Source organism: Indicator indicator, chromosome 27 (genome assembly GCF_027791375.1).
Source record: "Indicator indicator isolate 239-I01 chromosome 27, UM_Iind_1.1, whole genome shotgun sequence".
Taxonomy (NCBI): Eukaryota; Metazoa; Chordata; class Aves; order Piciformes; family Indicatoridae; genus Indicator; species Indicator indicator.
In genome coordinates, this window is record NC_072036.1 from 10,274,921 (window position 1) to 10,294,299 (window position 19,379).

Below are 19,379 nucleotides of genomic sequence, written 5' to 3' on the forward strand. Positions count from 1 at the left end.
ACAGACCCCTGACAACTTAAAAATTGAGGGAAAACACCCTGAAATGACTTTGTGCAGGAATAGGAACCTCAGAATCAGAGAAAGTTTTGGCAAGGTAATGCCATGCAGTAGGACAGTGACATCTCTTACTGCAACAACCAGATCACCTTACCCCTATGTATTTACTGACTCCTTAAAACAAAGATTGTGTTTCCCTCTGCAAGAAGCTGAGTTGGCTGTCCCCCATTATTTCATATGTGTGCCTGTAACTGCTGGTTTCTTCCTCAGCATATTTCAGTTTGCTTAAGACAGGGTCAGATTTACTGCCCTACGTTTGCCACTATCCAGGCTGGAGGCCGTTTCGAAAATGGTCACTTTCTTCACCTTCCTTTTTTGTGGAAGGCAGGCCAATAGCTTACACAGTGATCAGCAGCAGTTTCACTCCTGAGTCCCTTTAGAACTGTGAGGTGAATGCTATATGGGCTGGGCAATTTCTTCCACAGATGCCAACAGTTTGTTCTAAACTATCATTTCTCAGCACTTCAAGGCAGTTCCTCCAAGAAGGGCTGCAACAGGGACATGACCAAGTTCTTCCACAGTGAACACTGGTGCAAGGAATTCATTGAACATTTCTGCAATGACCATTCTGCCATTAGTGCTCCTCTTACATCTCAATGAGCCACCAACCCTACAGACTTCCCAGTAGGCTGTGTGATGTATTTGAGAGGATTTCAGCAGCAGTGCATGGATTTTAACACAAGCTTTTTTTCATTTGCTTTGTGATTTTACCCTGCACCATACTCCTTAAGTATTGATATTCTTTTTCTGGTTTCTTTATTTGTACCTGACTTCTGCTGAAAAAAATATTCTTAGTACATCTACTGTCAGGCAGATAAGAACGGCTTTAATTGATGTATGAATAAAATTATTTTCTTTATTATTTGAAAATGAAAACAATATATATTATCATTTTGTACCTCTCTGCACTTGATGGCCAGAAAGTGTTATGGTACCACCTGCTGGAAACAGTGAATATTCTTTCTCTCTTCAATGCTTGCTTCATTTTTTTTGTGTGTGTACAAGAATTGCATGTGTATGGGAGTTCCTCAGAGTCAGACAACACATTATGTCCATATGTATGAATTTCAGGATGCTTTGATGGTTTGTTTCATGCAGTTTTTACTCCTCTAGCTACAGGATGGAAGGAGAGGAGGCTTTGTCAAACCTAATCAACTGCTTTCCATTTTCTATGTGTGCAGCTCAGTGAAGGAAATGCAATCAGGCCACAACAAAGTCATGAAAAAACAGTCTTTCCTCTGATCCATCGACAATATATTTATTTCTTTTCAAGTAAAGAGAATCAAGAAACATTTATGAAAAATCCCATCAAATATATTCGGCAGCCAAAACCTAAACCAGCTGTGCCAGTGAAGATTGCAATTGTAGGACCTCCAAAGTCTGGAAAGACTACAGGTAGGAGCCAACATTATCTCTAAAGTAAAACTTTATCTGATGACCAAAGCTGTCTGTCATTGCTGCTAGTAAGAAAACCACAAACCATTAAGGTCATTGGGCTCCTTGCTTTTCTTGCTGGACATAGAATCCTTTATTTATATTCTCCAATGTCTCATTTTACAGTCAGATATTTATGCATATTCCTTCTGAATTTTATCCCAGCTCCTTAAGAAGTCAGTGAGCTGGTCTGGCCCTTAGAAAATCCAGATTTACACTCTTTATACCTCTTGCATTATTTCTGAATATTTTCCAATTGTTTCTTATTTCAGTCAATATGATCTAATGTAAAACAAAGAAACAAAACAAAGAAAGGATAAGGGCTGGAACCCAAAACTCCACATTCCCCAGACTCTTTCCAAACTTTAAAAAACCCTCAGAATTTCCATCTTTTCTGCACTTCCCTTCTTCCTCTGTGACTCTTTCAATCCACAGGTCTCATCTTTTTACTGAGGGAGAAGAATAATTCAGTTTACATGATAGATTAATAAGAAGAAATGGGTTCAAATTATCTCATATTAAGGAGGCAATTTAAACCATATTTCCCATTTCCTGGAAAAATTATCTAACTCTAAGCTGTTCTGTAGAAGAGGCACAATGGAAGTGTGTTTTCTAAGATATTTTGTAATAATATTGACTATTGCTGCTGAGGTTTGTGCTGAACTGAGCTGTAAGCTCCCTGGGCATGCTCTGCACATCTGCCAGGCTCTGAGCCCTTTGGGGTGACCTAAGCAGGTGCCTGCTAACTCATGGGAAATGACCCAGGGAATGAGCTGAGCAGCTGGCTTGTAAGACTTAAGGACAGACTGCTAGGTTGTGGTGTTACTCACATGAAAATTGTGTGCTGAAATCCAAATGTTTTGCAGTTGCCAAGAAATTTGCAAGCGTGTATGGGCTGCTGCGCCTGAGCATGGGAGACGCCATCCGGCTGGTGTTAAACAGCCAGCCAGAGAGCCAGCTGGCACTTGGGTTAAAGTGGCACCTTCACAAAGGACAGGCTGTGCCTGATGAACTGGCCATCCAGGCTCTAGATGTGGCTCTGATGAATCACGTGTGCAGTACCGCTGGGTAAGAGTGGTATTTTCTTAAGTTTGGGTTTTGTTTTTTTTTTTCAAGACATGCCAGTCCCTTCATCGGCTGTGATTCCCATGTTCCCATCACTGGGTTATGAATTACAGAAATATTAGATATTAGGAAGAAATTCTTTACACTGAGGGTGGTGAGAGTGCAACAGGTAGCCCAGGGAGGTCGTGGATGCCCCCTTGCTGGAGGTTTTCAAGGACAGGCCAGATGAGGCCTTGAGCAGCCTGGGCTAGTGGGAGGTGTCCCTCTCCATGGCAGGGAGGTTGGAACTTGATGATCTTCAAGGTCCCTTCCAATCCAAACCATTCTGTGAATCTATGAATACACAAAAAGTGTTTCTTCTAGATGATTAAAAAAACTTTTCGAGGACTTTTGACTTTGAAAACTACTCCTCCCAATCCAGGTAGAGATTTGCTATAATAAAAATTATGTTTCTCAATGACTGGTGTGTCTGAATTTAAGTCCATTTTCATAGGTGGCATCCATCCTCTTACTCCTATCTATTCTCCATTCCTACATCTTTTGTCCTTTGTGTATTTCCTCACTTCTATTTTTTTATTCTATCTACCTGATTTTTTTTTAATTATAATTTCTTAAAAGTGAGGACTGTCTCTGTTGAGTCAGGGCAGTGATAACTTCATGGCATGGATATAGACTTTTGCCCCAGGGATGTACACAGTCTACATGGTTAATTAGAAACTGACTTGATAGGAAAACTGCCTTTCTGTTTTCATGCAGAGTTGTCATTGATGGATATCCTGTAACAAGAAGACAAGTGAACCTCTTAGAATCAGCAAGGATAATTCCAGTGAAAATCTTTGAATTAGAAATGGATGCAAAAGAAGTGTTCAGAAGGGCACTGCTGGATGAGGAAAGCACAAATAGGTAGTGATGCTCCCTGACAGCAATCCTTTTACCCACACCTCAGTGCCATGTCTAGAGAGGCTGCATCTAACCTGGTGCATAACCCAGCCATGTCCAAACTCCACATATGAAAAGGCAGGGGTACAAATCCCTCTACATTCTAATGCTTTGTTCTCATAAACCAGAAACAGTGACATAAGAAACTTGGGGCACCCTCTGGTCAGACCCCCAATAGAATGACTGAGGTCACAGATTTGCAGTGCTGTGCACTCACTGCTTACTTCAGTTGGTTTAATGAAACCATGCAGCAGAAATCTGACTAGGTCAGTATGCTGCTGAAGTTTAATATTCATCAATTATTATCATCATAAGGGAAACTTCATCTAATGAGCTTCTGTAAGTCTTTGAGTTCTTCTTAAAAGATGGGGCAAATGTATATTTGAGTAACATACAATTCCTCAGTTACTCTCTAAACCTTTAAAATCAGCTCACTCCCTTCTTTGTTTTTCTAAGGAGATAAAGATTCTGTCCAAAGAGCTGTTGGTTGTTTTGGAGGAAAAGCAGTAAGTAGTTTACAAATGGACAGAGACTTACAAAGAACAGAACATTCACCTTAAAATTAAATTGTATAAGAACCTGGTTCTCATTAAAAGGAAATGTTTCTAAGAAGTTCCAGATAGCTCAGAGTGTCACTGCATGTCTCTTTCATTTTGTCTCTTTCTTTTTATCAAGTAATCAGTACAGTCTTTACTGAAAGTCTAAAGACACTTTGCATTTAAAAAAATATTAAATTAATGCTGCATTTCTGAAAATATTTACTTTAAACTTTTCATGTTAAATACCAAACTAATTACATTTCATATGGTTAAATACAAATCAAATATACAATATCAGATAATTATGAATGATACAACTTGCAGAGAAATGAATCCTATTAAAACAGAGGTTTGGTTTTGTTGGTTATTTTTCTTTTCATCATTTAAATTAAGAACCAGAACTAGAAATGATTCTGTGTTCTAGTCAAAATCTCTCTTCTGGTCTTGCATCAGATGGATTATTTTCATTTATGTATATGTAAATATGACAGTTTTCAAAATATATCCAATGATATATCTTGGAAAATATAATCACCCTACTTCTTGATTTCAGACAACAGCATAATTAAAAATGAAGCCTGTTTTTCAGTAAACATTTGACTTCCATTTCAGAAGTCTCACAGCCTTTTGTCTAGGGTACAATTTAATGGTGTATTGTTTGTTTGTGTCAGTTAAGATGTGCTGATACATTCCAAACCCTTTACAGAATGAGTGAGTTGTGTTTGGGGCAGAAATAGCAAAAGTTTTGTTCTTTGTTTCTGAACCTAACTGATCAGAAGTGTGCTACTTTTCATATGTAACTGGTAATAGTCTCAGTAAGAAATTTGTATTTCTTAAATATGTTCAGCAGTAGCAAAGAAGCAAAATTTTGTGACGGGGACTTAAACTGAACTCCAGCATTTACATCTGAAATTGAGTGAAATGATCTACTCTTCACACTTAAATCAGTGTTATTTTTCATTGTCTACAGACCACCTTACCCTAAACATGACAGCTTAGAGAGTCTAGCTGTTAAAAATTCTTGCTATAAGCAGCACATTGATGCAATTAGGACTTACTATGAGAAGGAGCATCAGAACTGGTGTGTGATTGATGCCTCACAGAGCAAATGGTGGATCTGGAACAAAATACTGCAAGAAGTTGAAGTGGTTGTTAAAGAAATTCAGATATACCTGGAAAGAATAAAAGAAGGTAAAAGAAAAGCAAAGTTTCTCAGAATAATATTTGTTACTTTAAGAAGCTGCTTGTAATGAGTGCAGTTCAACTTTAATTTGCTTTTGGGTGAAGCTAATTCTTGGGCACATATATGTCCTCAATTTTTTTGATGTCATCTTGAAGAGAACAAGAGCAAAGCCAACTACAGGGCAGTCTGAGACCATCCTCCAAAGAACAGGGTAACAGAACACAGCTGAAAGAGGTCAGAGGTCTTGTGGTCCATGGTAGCTTCCCCAACACTGGGTGATAAATCACAAAGGGTACCCCAAACTGTGTAAGGGGGACTGTGACTTGCAGCTTCACTTTAGTATCAGTGGATGAAGAGAGAAGGAGAGGGGAAATGTTAATTATAAGTTCAGAATTAAGGTTAAATATGCCATCTGAGTTAATTTCTGTGCTGTGGAAGGAAAACCACTTGAGTCTAAAATGGCACAGTTCCCAATTGAATTTTTGAGTGTCAGCACTGGTCAGGAGTAAACAGGCCTTTAAAACATGCCTGTAAAGTTTAGCCTGAGTTCCTCTGACAGGCAAACAGACTTCCTTATCTTCTATCCAACCATTGGTTTCAACTTCTACAGTTCTGTGGCTGCACCCTCCTTAAAAATTGCATCGATAAGCCAAAAATAGTTTAAAATGCAGTTAACTTTTTTTTTTTTTTCATCATCTTGGAAAGCACAACTTTTAAAATGTTTGGGCTTCATATGACATTGCAATCCAGACTTTCAACAGATTTCATCCAGACAAACTTTAGCATTTGCAAGACATGGATGAACAAAGGGGAGGCTTTCAACACACCTTGTGTTCTTTTCCACCGATGTAAAGAACTAAAATAATAGCCAAAATGTTCTTTAGCAACACAATGGAGTAAAACAATAAATCATACATAAAACTCTCCCAGGGAAAACAGACTAACGCATTAAGTATGCAGAGCATCCCACATCATTAATAATAATTGTTTCTGAAGTGCTAGAAACATTTGATTGCAATTGGTAAAACAGGTTGCAATTTAATAGGTTCAGTTTAATATTAGCCTATAAAAACTGGCATTTGAATTCTCATTATTTCCTATCATTTTTCACAGTGAATTATAGTATCTTCTGAACTGTATTAGGAATGTTTTATGGTCCTATGCCTTTCATTAATGAAACATGAATTGCTTTCATTACCAGGCAAAGCAGCTGGCATTGCTGATTTGTGTATCACCCCTGACGAGCTGCAGCACCGGCTGGGGGAGTTTGGACAGTACTGTCCTGTCAGCCTGGCAGAAAAGGGGGAATTGGTTGATTGCTCTGCACTGTCACTGCAGTTTGCTGCAGAATTTCGAGGGCACTATTACAAAATGGCTTCTCAGGAAGAACTGGATGTAAGTGTCAAGCAGGAAGAGGGGGAGACATCATTGCTTAGATTCTTTGATTCCCCACAGAAACAAGGCAGATGCGAACTGAATTAGTGTCGTTAGTCTTCAAGCTTCTGCTCTGTACACATCTGCTGTCAGATCTCTAGGCAGACAAAATGCAGCACAGAGTCCACACAAATTGGCATAGATCAAACACTCATTCTAAAACAACTGTGTTCTCCTTTCTCCATCTGTTTTGGGGAGACTGGGGGTGAAGAGTGGCTAATGATAGCAATAGATAGCGATGGATGGTGGGTGGACAGTGATGACTTCAACTGAGAGTGGGTTGGAAAAGAAATTAGTTACTCCAGCACACCAAGAGAGGTATTGTAGAAGAAACAAGTATCTAAACTGTGTGAGCCAGTCCTTTGGAGCTTGACTCACAGTGCTGCTCACACTATAAAACCATTTTCTTTCTTCTTCTACAGAAATTTTTGAGCCAACCAGAGGTTTATGTGCCTCCACTGGCACCTCACCCTCTCCCACTCCCAGATATGCTACCACAGAAACTGACTGCGGCAGAAGTCAAGGCCTTATTCCCAAGCAGTGCTGAAATGCAGGGCTACTGTCCAGTCACTTACCTAGATGGAAAACTGAGGTACACCACTGCAGTTCTCATACTCTGAATGTACAGCCTGGCTCTCTTACATTAACATATTGATGAGGAAATACTTTCAAAGTACTTTTTAATAGCATTCAGGATTTGGACAGGAAAAGCAATTACAGTTCTCTCCATTGTGGCTGCACTTTGGAAATCAGTGTCACATGTTTTGAAACTCACAGGGCTACAGGTTCCACAAGGCTCACAGGCTGACTGTCTTTTGTGATGAAGACTGCTTAGATACAAGTTGGGTTTTCTTTATCATAAGCCTTCAAAAGTTCAAATAAATCTCACAAAACCTCAGCAGATGCAAACCCACCTGTTACCATCTCTAGAAAAGATCCAGAAAGTCCTACTGATATCCTCAGTGTGCTGGAATTACTCATCAAGGTGGAGCCACAGTCAATTCTATCCTGCCCCTTCTTAAATCTCCTGAACAGCTACAATTGACATCTTAACTAGAGGAGCTCTGAAGAAGCACTTTAATGAAAGCCCCTTAAGAAGCAGACTTTTTAGGCAGACTCTTGGATTTTGAGCCTTTTATCTGTCAGTCAAGTGATGGAAACATGGATGATCTAATTGCAGCTTTTCTGTAGTTCTTACACTTGCTAAATAACCAGAAGGCTGCCAGTAGCTCATGAATTTACACCTCATGAATGATGTTTTACATTTCTTGTGAATTAATAGTCTTTCTCACTCTGTTTCTTCAGGTATGAAGCTTTGGTGCCTGGCAGTAGTGAGTATGCAGCAAAGTATCAAGAGAAGGTATATGTTTTTGAAAGTGAAGAAAAACTGCTGAAATTCATGAGGTGAATATACTAACTAACTGGCTTTTCATCTTTAATCATGTCAAGGTTTATACATCTTTAAAGTGCTTCCTTTTTATCTGGTTAGGTTACCAGAGAAGTACTGCAATCTGAAGCTTCCACGTAAACTGCCCCCAGTAAAGGAGCCAATACTCCTCACTGCACTTCCTCTGCTTGGATACCTTGAGCAGGCCAGTGTTTGCTTTTCCATTTTAAAACCTGATTTTGCAATGTATTGTGTATCTCACCCAGTTTAATTCTTTTTTAATGCACTGGAAGTCTTATGTTTATTAACGGGATTATATTAAATTGAAAGTTGTTTACTTATGGTTGAGAGGAGAGCTTTAACATAATGAGTGTGTATGGCTTTGATGGGGGAAACACAGATGGAGGCCATCAGAGGGGAATAGTAAACTGCAATAATATATGATGGATTCTCTGGCTCTTTTGTTTATCACACCCTGTAAGATTACATTTTGCTTTGCTTTTTAACACCATGATAGACACAAGCTTACCTGGAATCATTTAAGGATAGATGGCTACATTTTGAGACATGAATATGACATTAAAAATGACTCATGATCACTTCTCTCCCTATTTTATACTATTTGTTATCTCCTGCAATTCATCAGCTTGGGAATCATGCTGTATTGTTAGATTTGCAAGACAACAGGATGAAGTTTGGAATATATATAGGTGTAGAAGAGTTCTGTAATGATCTTCTAAAACCATTTTCTTTCTTTAGGGAGTAGCAACTTCTCTAATAAAAGCTCTGAGTGAAGTAGGCTGCTTAAAGCCCAAGTTTCCATTCCTAAGTGTAAAAACCACTGCTCTGCTGTTTGTCGCCTGCCATTTAAAAGGTAGTGTATAAATTCATGTGCTATAAAAACAGTGAATTATATAAATGCAGGAATTCATCTGATACAACACTGATAACCAATTTCTGTAGTTTTCTTATGCCCAACTTGGGAAAGTACCATTATATGCTGATTAAAGAACTTGCTGCTAAGTTTCTTGGCAATATGTAAGGAACAGGGAGGAAAACAAGGTTAATAGGATAAGTAAAGTGATCTCTCACAAATCATGAACTTCAGTGACACATAGAAGACCTGCCATTTTCCCAAAAAGCCCTATTTTTGCTTGGGCTTAGTACTGATACACCAGTTTTAACTGTAGGAAAGGATAGATGTTCACACAGATTTAATTAGATTTTTCAGGGGGTTTTAACACAGGGCAATGAAATGTTATTTATCAGTCTGCTTAGTTGTGAAATGACTTGGGAAGACCTGAATCTTAATGTGCTTCAGTGTATCAATATGTTGATTAATTTGTTTTTTAATAATTTAATCAACAGTCCAATCAACCACCTTACTTCTCTATAACACACAGCTCAAAATCAAAATTAGGGGGTTTGTACTCAGCCCACAAAATAAAGATGAAGTAAAACATCTCATGGAGCTACCACAGGTTAGGACTACTCCTTCACTGAGGAAGGTTGCTCAGGCTTTGTCCTCTTGTGCTCATATTTGGTATTTTTTAGAATTTTTGGTTGATTAGTTGGTTTTGGGGTGTTTTTGTCTGGTTGGTTGGGAGGGTTGGTTTGTTTGTTTTCCCCAAGACAGCGGTTGCAGTTAATAATCTTTCATAGTTTGCCATCAGCCTAAATAGTGCCAGGTTTCAGGATTTCTTCAGCCCACTTTGCTGTAGCTTTGGTCTGGTTTTCCAGTACTGCTGGAGATCTCTGGAGCAAGACTGCTATTTCTTCAACCCACTAGTGTGGTCTTTTCCAAGCCAACTTGTTCAAGTGGCTTGAACTTTACCTTGCTTTTTGTTGCTTTAAATTTGTACTTACTCTTTTTGATAATGATAGTCGTTAAGTTCTTCACATCCTGTGTTTCTTCATGCAGTTTCCAGACTCTCCCAGAAGTTTAACACTGATTTTCTTGCTAGCATAGGGAAGACCACTGAACAGCACAGGCACGTAAGCCCCTGTGGAGATGTACAGCTCTTAAGCCAGCAAAACTGCTTTTATCCTGGACTTCATGTCCCCCACAAAGGGTGTTCTCAGTCTATTGTTAGCATAGCTTTGCTAACATAACCATGTCCAGACCAGAAATGCTTTGCTCATATATTACATCATTAAATCATTATTAGCACTGGAAAGGTTATGCAAGTGCAGAAATCTCTTCTCTTCATGCAGTGGCAAACAGTATGCCCACTGGAATCCAGGAAAACAAGTTACCTTCTTCTAATACTGGTTAGAACTGCTTCCAACTTTAAGATACAGCATTCCAGTATGCTGCAAACCCAGCTTTATTTATTATTGGGTGTCTCTTCAGAGTAGTCACACTGTCCTTAATCAAAAACCTGATCAAAGTTGTGGTTCCTTGGAAATTTTTTACATCCTATTTCTACCTGAAGTAAGATTTTTCTCATCAACTAATGTCAGTCTCTAATGTCACATTCAAATAGGAGACAACGGTGGTTTAGTTGCTCTTGCAGCTTTCCCAGCAACAATACTGGATTGCTTTCAGTATCTGAGAAGAACCAGTACAGGCAATCCATCATAAATGCAGAGAGATTTACTCCTGGAAAAAAAGAGTAGGAAGCCATGCATCACTAGAGTGATTTAGTGCCCTTCAAACTTCACTGCTGTAAGAGTTCTACGTACAGCTTGAAAAACCACTCAGGAGCTGTTAAATGCAGTTGTCTACGATTTAAAGCTTGTGTACTAAAGTGTCTCATAGCACAGTTCTTCATGCTGTCCAGTTTTGGTAATAAGCTATAAAGTACCATGCATGGGATAAAAAATGGGTATTATTTGGCTGTCTTAAATTACTCCTCTTTTCCCTTTGCCTCAGGGTAACAATTAAAATAAGAAGGAATACCTTGAGGATTGGCACTCAATACTAGTGCACACCAAACTATGGCTTAGGGCAGAGAATTGAGAGAAAAGAAATTATACTGACTTCATTGTAAAGTTCTTGGCTTTGACATTTTCTTCATTCTCTGAACTGTCACTCAGCTCTTGCTTTTTTGCCTTTTTTTTTTTTCAAAATGGGCAAAGCATTTGGGCCATAGACCTGCCATGCCAAGGACACACAGGGACCTCACACCAGCCACACTGTGCCTGGGCTGTCCCTGCATGGTGCCATTTCAGGGTATGTGCCACCTTATCCGAATCTGTCATTGCCTGGAGTGCTACAACTCCCTCCTAACCTGAGGAATGGGAGGTTGATGGCAGATGAGTATGTGTTTGTTGGTTTTGTTTACAAAAGCCTTGATCTTTCAGACTGCAAAGTCAGGGACTTCTGGAAATACCAAACTCCATTTGTTGGTTTGGCATCACCAGGCACAGCCCATGGCAGTTTGATCTGTGCCAGGGATAAAAACAGTCAGTGTAGACTCAATCCCTTTTAAAATGTCTGTAACGTGATTCCACCAAGTTAGACCAGGACACTAAAACATGGCTTCACCTCTTGCAGCACACAACCCCAGGAGCTCGGAGCCGGTGCGGCAGATATACCAGAGGCGGCTGGCACAGTTCACAGAGCACTGCAGGCTCATCCCCTACCTGAGGGCAGCCATGGCTGGCCCCTACCTGGAGCCGTCGTGCAGGCCCCTGGGCTTTGACAGCAGCTTGCAGACTTTCCTTGCCCTGAAAGAGGTTGGCCCCAGCTTGGTGTAGGGGGGGCTACGACTTCCTCCTTCCACTCCTCACTGTGTTCCCTCCGCCAGCAGCTGCCTGGACAGATGGGGAACGTCAAGCTTTCTTAGTCATGGAATCTGAACATTAAAATCTCATCTTAAATCACACTTTGTTTAACACTCATTGCAGCAGCCCGCGAGGACGTCGTTGTGGGTCTCTTAATAGTCGGTCTCTGCTCTTAAGGAACTAACAATAGGATGAGAAGAAACGGCCTCAGGATGCGCCAGGGGAGGTTTAGGTTGGCTATTGGGAACATTTCCTTACTGCAAGAGTGGCCAGGGAGGTGGTGGAGTCACCGTCGCTGGAGGTGCTCAGCAAACATGTAAACGTGGCACATAGGGACATGGTTTAGTGGGCATGGTGCTGCTGCGTTCGCGCCTGGACTCGATGACCTCGGAGAGCTTTTCCCCCCTCCCCGGTTCTGCGCCTCTATGTAGCGGAGGGGGCAGCGAGCGGGGCGGGCAGCGAGCGGGGCGGGCAGCGAGCGGGGCGGGCAGCGAGCGGGGCGCGCCGTGCGCTGCCCATGACGTCAGGACGCGGCCGCCCGCGCCGGAAGTGCGGCGGCGTTTGCGCCGAGGCGCCGGTGGCGGAGTGGTGAGTGCCGGCACTGCCGGGAGTCCTGTGTCGTGTGTCCCCCAGCGCCCCGCGGAGGGCCGCAGCCGGGATGGAGGAACGCGGAGCAGCGCCCGCTCCGCCCCGGTACCGCGGAGTTGGGCCCCGTGCTCCGCCATGTCCCTCGGCACCGCCTCGCCCCGCTGACGGAGCGAGGTGGCTTCCCGGGGCGCGGTCAGAACCTGCGGGAGCGAGCTGCGGAGCTTGGGGCTTAAATGGGGCGCTGGGACGGGTGAGGCGCCGTCAGGTCTCTCGTCACCACTCCCCGCTGCGGGGTTTTCGGCTTCTCCCCCACGCAGTGCGGCGTGCGCCGCCAGCGCCCCTTGCACGCCAGCCTTGCTGTCACTGCCTGTGTCGAGGAGCGATCCGAGGCCGTGCTCTGTTCCTCGGGGTCAGCCCCTGGAAAACTCCTGAGCCCTTCCAGAGTTCACCAGCACCTGGAGCGTGTCTGACCACGCTGCTGGCAGCTTGCGTGCCGTCCTCTTACATAGAGCCTTAGTCTAGAGTTATTAGGGGGTTTAGGTAAGTGTTCTGGCTTGGATTTTGAAGTCAATACTAATGATGTCCCCTCGTGATTGAATACCAAAGTCCTTTACGTGATCAAAACCACCTACTACTTTATCTGAGACAAGGGAGATGAGTTCTGATTGAAGAAGCAGCTGTACCCAGGAAGATCTGTGTCAGCATTTGTGTCCGGTTTATTTTTAGAAATTTCAAGGGCTTCAGCCTTTCTTCAAAAACTGTTGAAATCTGTTGACTTGTAAAGCAAATTATATTGGTTATTTTATAATGCAGATTTCTAAGATGCTGCTTCATTAAAGCTGTTCTGTTCTTGTAGGCAGCTCCTTTCATATCCCCAACCAAAATGGCAGAAACACCTCCTGATGCTGCTGAGAAACTGGTCGTGATCCACTCCAAAGCTCACAAGGACACCATTCTAGCTAATTTTGAAGAGCAAAGGAAGAAGGATTTTCTGTGTGACATTACTCTGATAGTGGAGAACGTGCAGTTCAGAGCCCACAAAGCTTTGCTTGCTGCCAGCAGCGAGTACTTCTCCATGATGTTTGTGGATGATGGTGAAATAGGGCAATCGATTTACATGTTGGAGGGGATGGTTGCAGACACCTTTGGGGCACTGCTGGAATTTATCTACACCGGTTGCCTCCGTGCCAGTGAAAAAAGCACAGAACAAATCCTGGCCACTGCACAGCTGCTGAAGGTGACTGACCTGGTGTGGGCCTGCACTGACTATCAGGCTGGCCGCAGCCCAAGTACCGCAGTCCCGGCTCCGGCCGTTACCACCAGCGACAAGAAACACGAAGAGCTGCCAAAGAGAAAGCGAGGGCGACCCAGGAAAATCAGGAGTGTCCAAGAAGAAAAATCAGCAGCAAATTCTGCTGAGGATCTGCAGCTGAGAGAGAACAACTCGGTGCAAAACGAGCAGAATTTCATGAAAAAAGATGCTGCAGCAGAAGAAACAGCTGCCAGCGAGCAGGCTCCGGCAAGGAAAGAGGCAGAAGAAAATGAACCTGCTTGTGGCTCAGAAGCTGCTGTTGATCTGTCAGCTGAGAAAGATGAGAATTATGATCCGAAGTCTGAAGGAATACAGAGCACTCAGAGCCGTTACAGCAAACGCAGGATAAGGAGGTCAATCAAACTAAAAGATTATAAACTTCTCGGTGAGGAGGAGGAGAAAGGACTGGCAAAGAGAAATGAGGGGAAAAGGAAACGTGCAGGGTCTGAAGCTCGCTGTAAAGACTGTGGCAAAGTGTTTAAATACAGTCACTTCTTGGCTGTTCACCAGAGGAGTCATACAGGTGGGCATTAAGAGGCTGCTGCTTTTGGGTTAGGGTACAGTGACTTGTTGCTAAGCATGAGCTAGTTGTTAATTGAGGGTGGTGAGACACTGCATCAGGCTGCCCAGGAGAGCTTGTGGATGCCCCCTCCCTGGAGGTGTTCAAAGCCAGGTTGGATGAGGCCTTGAGCAGCCTGAGCTAGTGGAAGGTGTACCTGCCAGGGGGGTTGGAACTGGATGATCTTTAAGGTCTCTTCTAACCCAAACCATTCTATGAATCTATGAAATGTGGGCTGTCATCTACAGCAAGAACTGTCCAAGACAGCATCCTGATCCAAATGGTGGTCTGCTGTGTTCACTGCTTTATTCTTGTCAGTAAGACTCTTAGCCTTTAGGTCTTACCCTGATTACAGTTTATTTAATCATTTTTCAGTTTAAATGTTACATTATGTGGCAATACTTAATGAATTATTTTATTGCTATGTGAAGCTTGACTCTTAATTCTCTTTACTTAGAAGTAATATTTAGTAGCTACTGCATTGCAATGCATCTCAAGGGCTGGAACACCTCTGCTATGAGGGTAGACTGAGAGAGCTGGAATTGTTCAGCATAGAGAAGAGAAGACTCTGGGGGGGACCTTAGAGCTGCCTTCCAGTACCTGAAGTGATCCTATAGCAAGGCTGCAGAGGGACTTTTCATAAGTGGGACTAGGAGGAATCATTTGAAACTGAAGGAGAGTAGGTTTAGACTGGATCTTAGAAAGAATTTCTTCAGTAGGAGGTCGGTGAGACTCTGGAACAGGTTGCCCAGGGAGATTGTGAATACCAGGCTGGATGAGACCTTGAGCAGCCAAGTCTGTCTGAGAGGTGTTCCCTGCCCATGGAAGGGAGTTTGGAGTAGGTGATCTCTGAGGTGCCTTCCAGCCGAAGCCGTTCTGTGGTTCACTGTCAGAACACCTAGTGACAAACAGTGCATCTGTGCTCAGTTTGCCACCTTGTGCTTCCAGGGGAGCGCCCTTTTAAGTGCAGTGAGTGTGGCAAAGGCTTTTCCCAGAAACATTCCCTTCAGGTCCATGAGCGGATGCACACGGGGGAGCGGCCCTACACCTGCACCATCTGCAGCAAGGCTCTGACAACCAAGCACTCTCTCCTGGAGCACATGAGCCTACACACAGGTGAATATTCCCAGGCAAATGCCACCTCTTTCCTCCCCACCCAGAATTTATCTTCCTGTAAAGCATTTCTGCTCTCTCATGTGTGCCACTGTATTAATTTATTTAATTGTGCTTGCTTTGGGTGCAGCTTATGTTTTAACAAGTGGTTTTTTTTGCAGGGCAGAAGGCTTTTACCTGTGATCAGTGTGGGAAATACTTCAGCCAAAAGAGGCAGCTCAAGAGCCACTATCGAGTGCACACAGGTATAACAAGTTTGGGGTGAAGAGCTGGCTGACAGCCAGTGCTGGTTTGTCCTCCTAAAGATTGACTAAGGCTGAGAGTTCTTCTTGGGTGTTGTGTTTCATGATGCATTGTTGACAGAATGATGCACAGGATGAAAGAGACACAATGATAAATAAAATGGAATATTTAGAAAATAATAGTTAAGGGAGAAGGTCTCTTATGATGATTAAAAATTGCTTACACTGCATTTGGCAGACAACTGAGTTCTTTCAGCCCTGCTGTCTGTGTTGCACAGAAGCTAGGAATTGGGTGAGCAGTGATGTCCACTGCCTGTTGTGCAGGTTGCCTCATGTTTTCCTACTACTTTGGACTGGTAATGGCAAATAAGCTTTAAGAAATGTCCTTCTCACTTCTGGAGCAGGATGGAGGTGAAGCTACACAGACAGAAAGTGGTGAAGAGAAACAGAATTCAGAAAGCTTCAAGAGGAGGCATTTGTGGGGGTGAAGCAGTGTCAGTCACCTCTTTTCCCATGATAAATGGAGAAATAAGATAGGCAGGAGGCAGTGCATCTCCTTGTGTTTTATCCCTCTATTATATCCCAGTGGTTATTTTCCAGGACAGTGCTTAACAAAGATCACTGAAGAGCTAGAGAGCATCACTTAGGCACTGACACTTTTTTTGTTGTTGCGACAAGGCCGCTCGCTGCCGGAATGCAGCCAGTGTCGGCGCAAGTTCATGGATGCAGCTCAGCTAAAGAAACACCTAAGGACACACACAGGTAATGCCAGCTGACATGGTTTCTGTTGGTTTTTTTTTTTTTTCCTCTTGAAGTAACACAGGCAAAACAATGTGTTAGGCAAATGAGATTTGACTCTGTGGGATGAATTTGTGCTCTAATTCATAGAATGGCCTAGGCTGAAAGAGACCTTAGAGATCATCTAATCCAACCTCCCTGCCTTGGGCCAGGGACACCTCTCATCTAGACCAGGATGTCTACATAAGGATGTCTGGGTTGGAAGGGACCTCCAAATGTCCTCTAGTCCAGCCCCCTCTGCAGTCAGCAAGGGCATCCTTAACTAGATCAGGTTGTCCAGAGCCCTGCTGAGCCTCACCTTGAATATCTCTAAGGGTGGGGCCTCAACCACCTCCCTGGGCAACCTGTTGCAGTGTTCCACCACCCTCATGGTGCAGACCTTGTTCCTAACATCCAATTTAAATCTACCCTTCTCTAGTTTGAAGCCATTGCCCCTTGTCCTATCACTACAGGCCTTTGCAAACAGTCTCTCTCCATCCTTCTTGTAGGTCCCTTTCAGGTATTCGATCTCCCCAGAGCTTTCTGACATAAGAATGCAGGAGCACAAAAAGCTCAGATTGCAGCAGCACAAAATCTGCATCTTAGAGGAAGAGGTTGGGTTTTTCCCATTCTTATAAAGCCTGATGCAGAAAATGACAGTTGCATCTCCAGGGTTAGAATCCCAGTCTTCAGAAGGCTGAGTGGGGATCTTATCAACATCTGTGTATATCTGAGGGGTGTCCAGATGAAGGTGCCAGGCTCTTTTTGGTGGTGCCCAGTGATGGGACAACAGGTACAAGCTAGAGCACAGGAGGTTCCACCTCAGCATGAGGAGATACTTCTTTATGGTGAGGGTGACAGAGCCCTGGTGCAGGCTGCCCAGAGAGGTTGTGGAGTCTCCTTCTCTGGAGACTTTCAAAATCCATCTGGATGCATTCCTGTGTGATTTGCTCTAGGTGACACTGTTTTGGCAAGGAAGTTGGACCTGATGATCTCTGGAGATCCCTAACATTCTGTGATTCTGTGAATTCACTGTAGTACACATTTGACACTGTGTGTGGTAAAATACAAAATGCTTTTCAGTACCTGTATGGGAAGTGCTGTATAAAAAGTGATGGCAGATTTCTTTTTGCCAGGTGAGAAGCCCTTCACTTGTGAAATTTGTGGCAAATCCTTTACAGCTAAAAGTTCTCTTCAGACTCACATCAGAATTCACAGGTAGAGTATGTCTGCTTTTTAAAGTGCAGGTTCTTCTCTGACAGCTGTAGGCAGAGCTTGTTCAAACACAGAATGGTCAGGGCTTGTTTGTAGTTTGGATGGGTGGTTAAAGATTAACATTTTCACTTAATCTATTTACAGAAATCATTAGCAGCTTAAGGTTCTGTTTTTAGTACTAGTGTGCCAAGACATTGTAAGATTCTCTCAGGTGTACTGTGTCTGTGTAACTACAACGTGCTTACCACCACATCAGTTATGTGAAAAGTTCACTGCAGATTTTTGTTTGACAGCAGAAGAGTGGCCATAGTGTGACAACAGAGCACTGTCCTCTTGCCCTGTAGTCTCATGTCTCTTTACTAGTAGTAGTTCCCTTCCACCTGTGTCAGTGTGATGTATTACACAGAGGCATGTCAGGTTTTAAATCACTGAAGAACTGTTGTGGACCTTTTGTTTCCAGTGAAATTTCTTGTCCCTTTGTAGTTGGGCAGCAAGTTAGGATTTGGACACTTCTTAATTTAAAGCCCACACTGTCAGTAAACATTCTTAAAGCAGTCAGTGCTTACAGTTGTGCAGAGGAAGTTGTTGCATTCTTGCCATGGTCTGGCAGGCAGAGAGTTTGTATCTCTGGGTTTATGGCAGGAGTAACTCTTGAGTATGTATTCGTGGAAGTGTGGTATAGTTTGTGAAGTCAAATGGAAGTAATGAGGAAGTCACACAGAGAAGGTTTTTATTGTCACTGTTCTGAGGTGCTTCTGATTTAGCAAAACAAGATAATAACTCAAGTTTTGTAGCCTGTAATGAGCTGCAGAAAGCAGCAGTGCCAAGTGCCTGTTTCATGAGAGCCAATCCCATTCTTTTGCAGAGGAGAGAAGCCCTATTCTTGTGGTACCTGTGGGAAGTCCTTCTCTGACTCCAGTGCCAAGAGAAGACACTGCATCCTACACACGGGCAAAAAGCCTTTCTCCTGCCCAGAGTGCAGCCTGCAGTTTGCTCGCCTGGACAACCTGAAGTCCCATCTGAAAATCCACAGCAAGGAGAAGCAGTTCCAGGAAGGCAGCAGCGCCCCCAGCACCAGCACGGACTCGGAGGTGAGAAACATCCTGCAGCTGCAGCAGTATCAACTTGCCACCTCCGGAGGGCAGGAAATCCAGCTGCTGGTTACAGATGCAGTGCACAACATCAACTTTGTGCCTGGTCACAACCAAGGCATCAGCATTGTTACTGCAGAGAGTGCCCCAGCCATGAGCAGCCAGCAGGCTGCGAACCTGGCCCTGCTTGCTCAGCCGCCGCAGCAGCTGCAGAACTTGTTGCTGTCAGCTCAGCAGGAGCAGGCAGAGCAGATCCAAGGCATCAATATGATACCCAGCCAAATAGAGACTGCCCAGCCTGAACAGATGCATGTCATCACTCTTTCCAAGGAAGCACTGGAACACCTCCACGCTCACCAAGGACAAAGTGAAGAAATCCACTTAGCAGAATCTTCGCATCCAGCTCAGCACGTGCAGCTGACTCAGGAATCGAGTCAACAGTCTCACTCTGCCCAAGACACACTCCCTTCCCAGCAAGCCAGGGAAGAACAGAATCCAAGGGTGCATGTTTCTGAGTCCCATCAGCAGCCTCTGTCAGTCAATGAGTCATCTCATGAGCATCCTGGTCAAGGACAGGCTTTCTGAAGTGCTAATTTGTCACCCAAGGGCTAGGCTGGCACATGTTTTTAATCCTTTCTTTTCTGCAGCAGAATCTGTCTGGAGATGCATTTTGGGCTGATTTTGATGTGTGAATTTCAATTTCTTAACCTTATTT

The 19,379-nt window shown here is 43.3% G+C and overlaps 2 protein-coding genes across 2 annotated transcripts in view; both read left to right on the plus strand.

Annotated features, from left to right (window-relative positions):
• AK9 (adenylate kinase 9) overlaps positions 1–11,740 on the plus strand; it is a 40,469-nt gene extending 28,729 nt beyond the window's left edge. Inside the window, 10 exon segments of the mRNA XM_054393029.1 lie at positions 1,239–1,452; positions 2,358–2,559; positions 3,313–3,459; positions 5,005–5,225; positions 6,419–6,612; positions 7,074–7,243; positions 7,957–8,055; positions 8,141–8,243; positions 8,798–8,912; positions 11,538–11,740. Of these exon segments, the coding sequence (XP_054249004.1) occupies positions 1,239–1,452; positions 2,358–2,559; positions 3,313–3,459; positions 5,005–5,225; positions 6,419–6,612; positions 7,074–7,243; positions 7,957–8,055; positions 8,141–8,243; positions 8,798–8,912; positions 11,538–11,740 (1,668 nt within the window).
• Positions 11,741–13,238: 1,498 nt separating this feature from the next.
• On the plus strand, positions 13,239–19,249 carry ZBTB24 (zinc finger and BTB domain containing 24). Its single transcript, XM_054393030.1, has 6 exons — positions 13,239–14,190; positions 15,175–15,342; positions 15,501–15,584; positions 16,260–16,343; positions 17,495–17,576; positions 18,439–19,249. The coding sequence occupies exons 1-6, from the start codon at positions 13,239–13,241 to the stop codon at positions 19,247–19,249; spliced, it is 2,181 nt and encodes a 726-aa protein (XP_054249005.1).
• Positions 19,250–19,379: the final 130 nt, after the last annotated feature.

What these genes read in the sequence shown, in the direction of transcription:
- ZBTB24 (XM_054393030.1), top strand. Translation starts at nt 13,239, where the DNA reads ATGGCAGAAACACCTCCTGATGCTGCTGAGAAACTGGTCGTGATCCAC. An exon ending in GCACATGAGCCTACACACAG is followed by an intron (nt 15,343 to 15,500) that starts GTGAATATTCCC and finishes TTTTTTTTGCAG; the next exon opens with GGCAGAAGGCTTTTACCTGT. An exon ending in ACTCACATCAGAATTCACAG is followed by an intron (nt 17,577 to 18,438) that starts GTAGAGTATGTC and finishes ATTCTTTTGCAG; the next exon opens with AGGAGAGAAGCCCTATTCTT.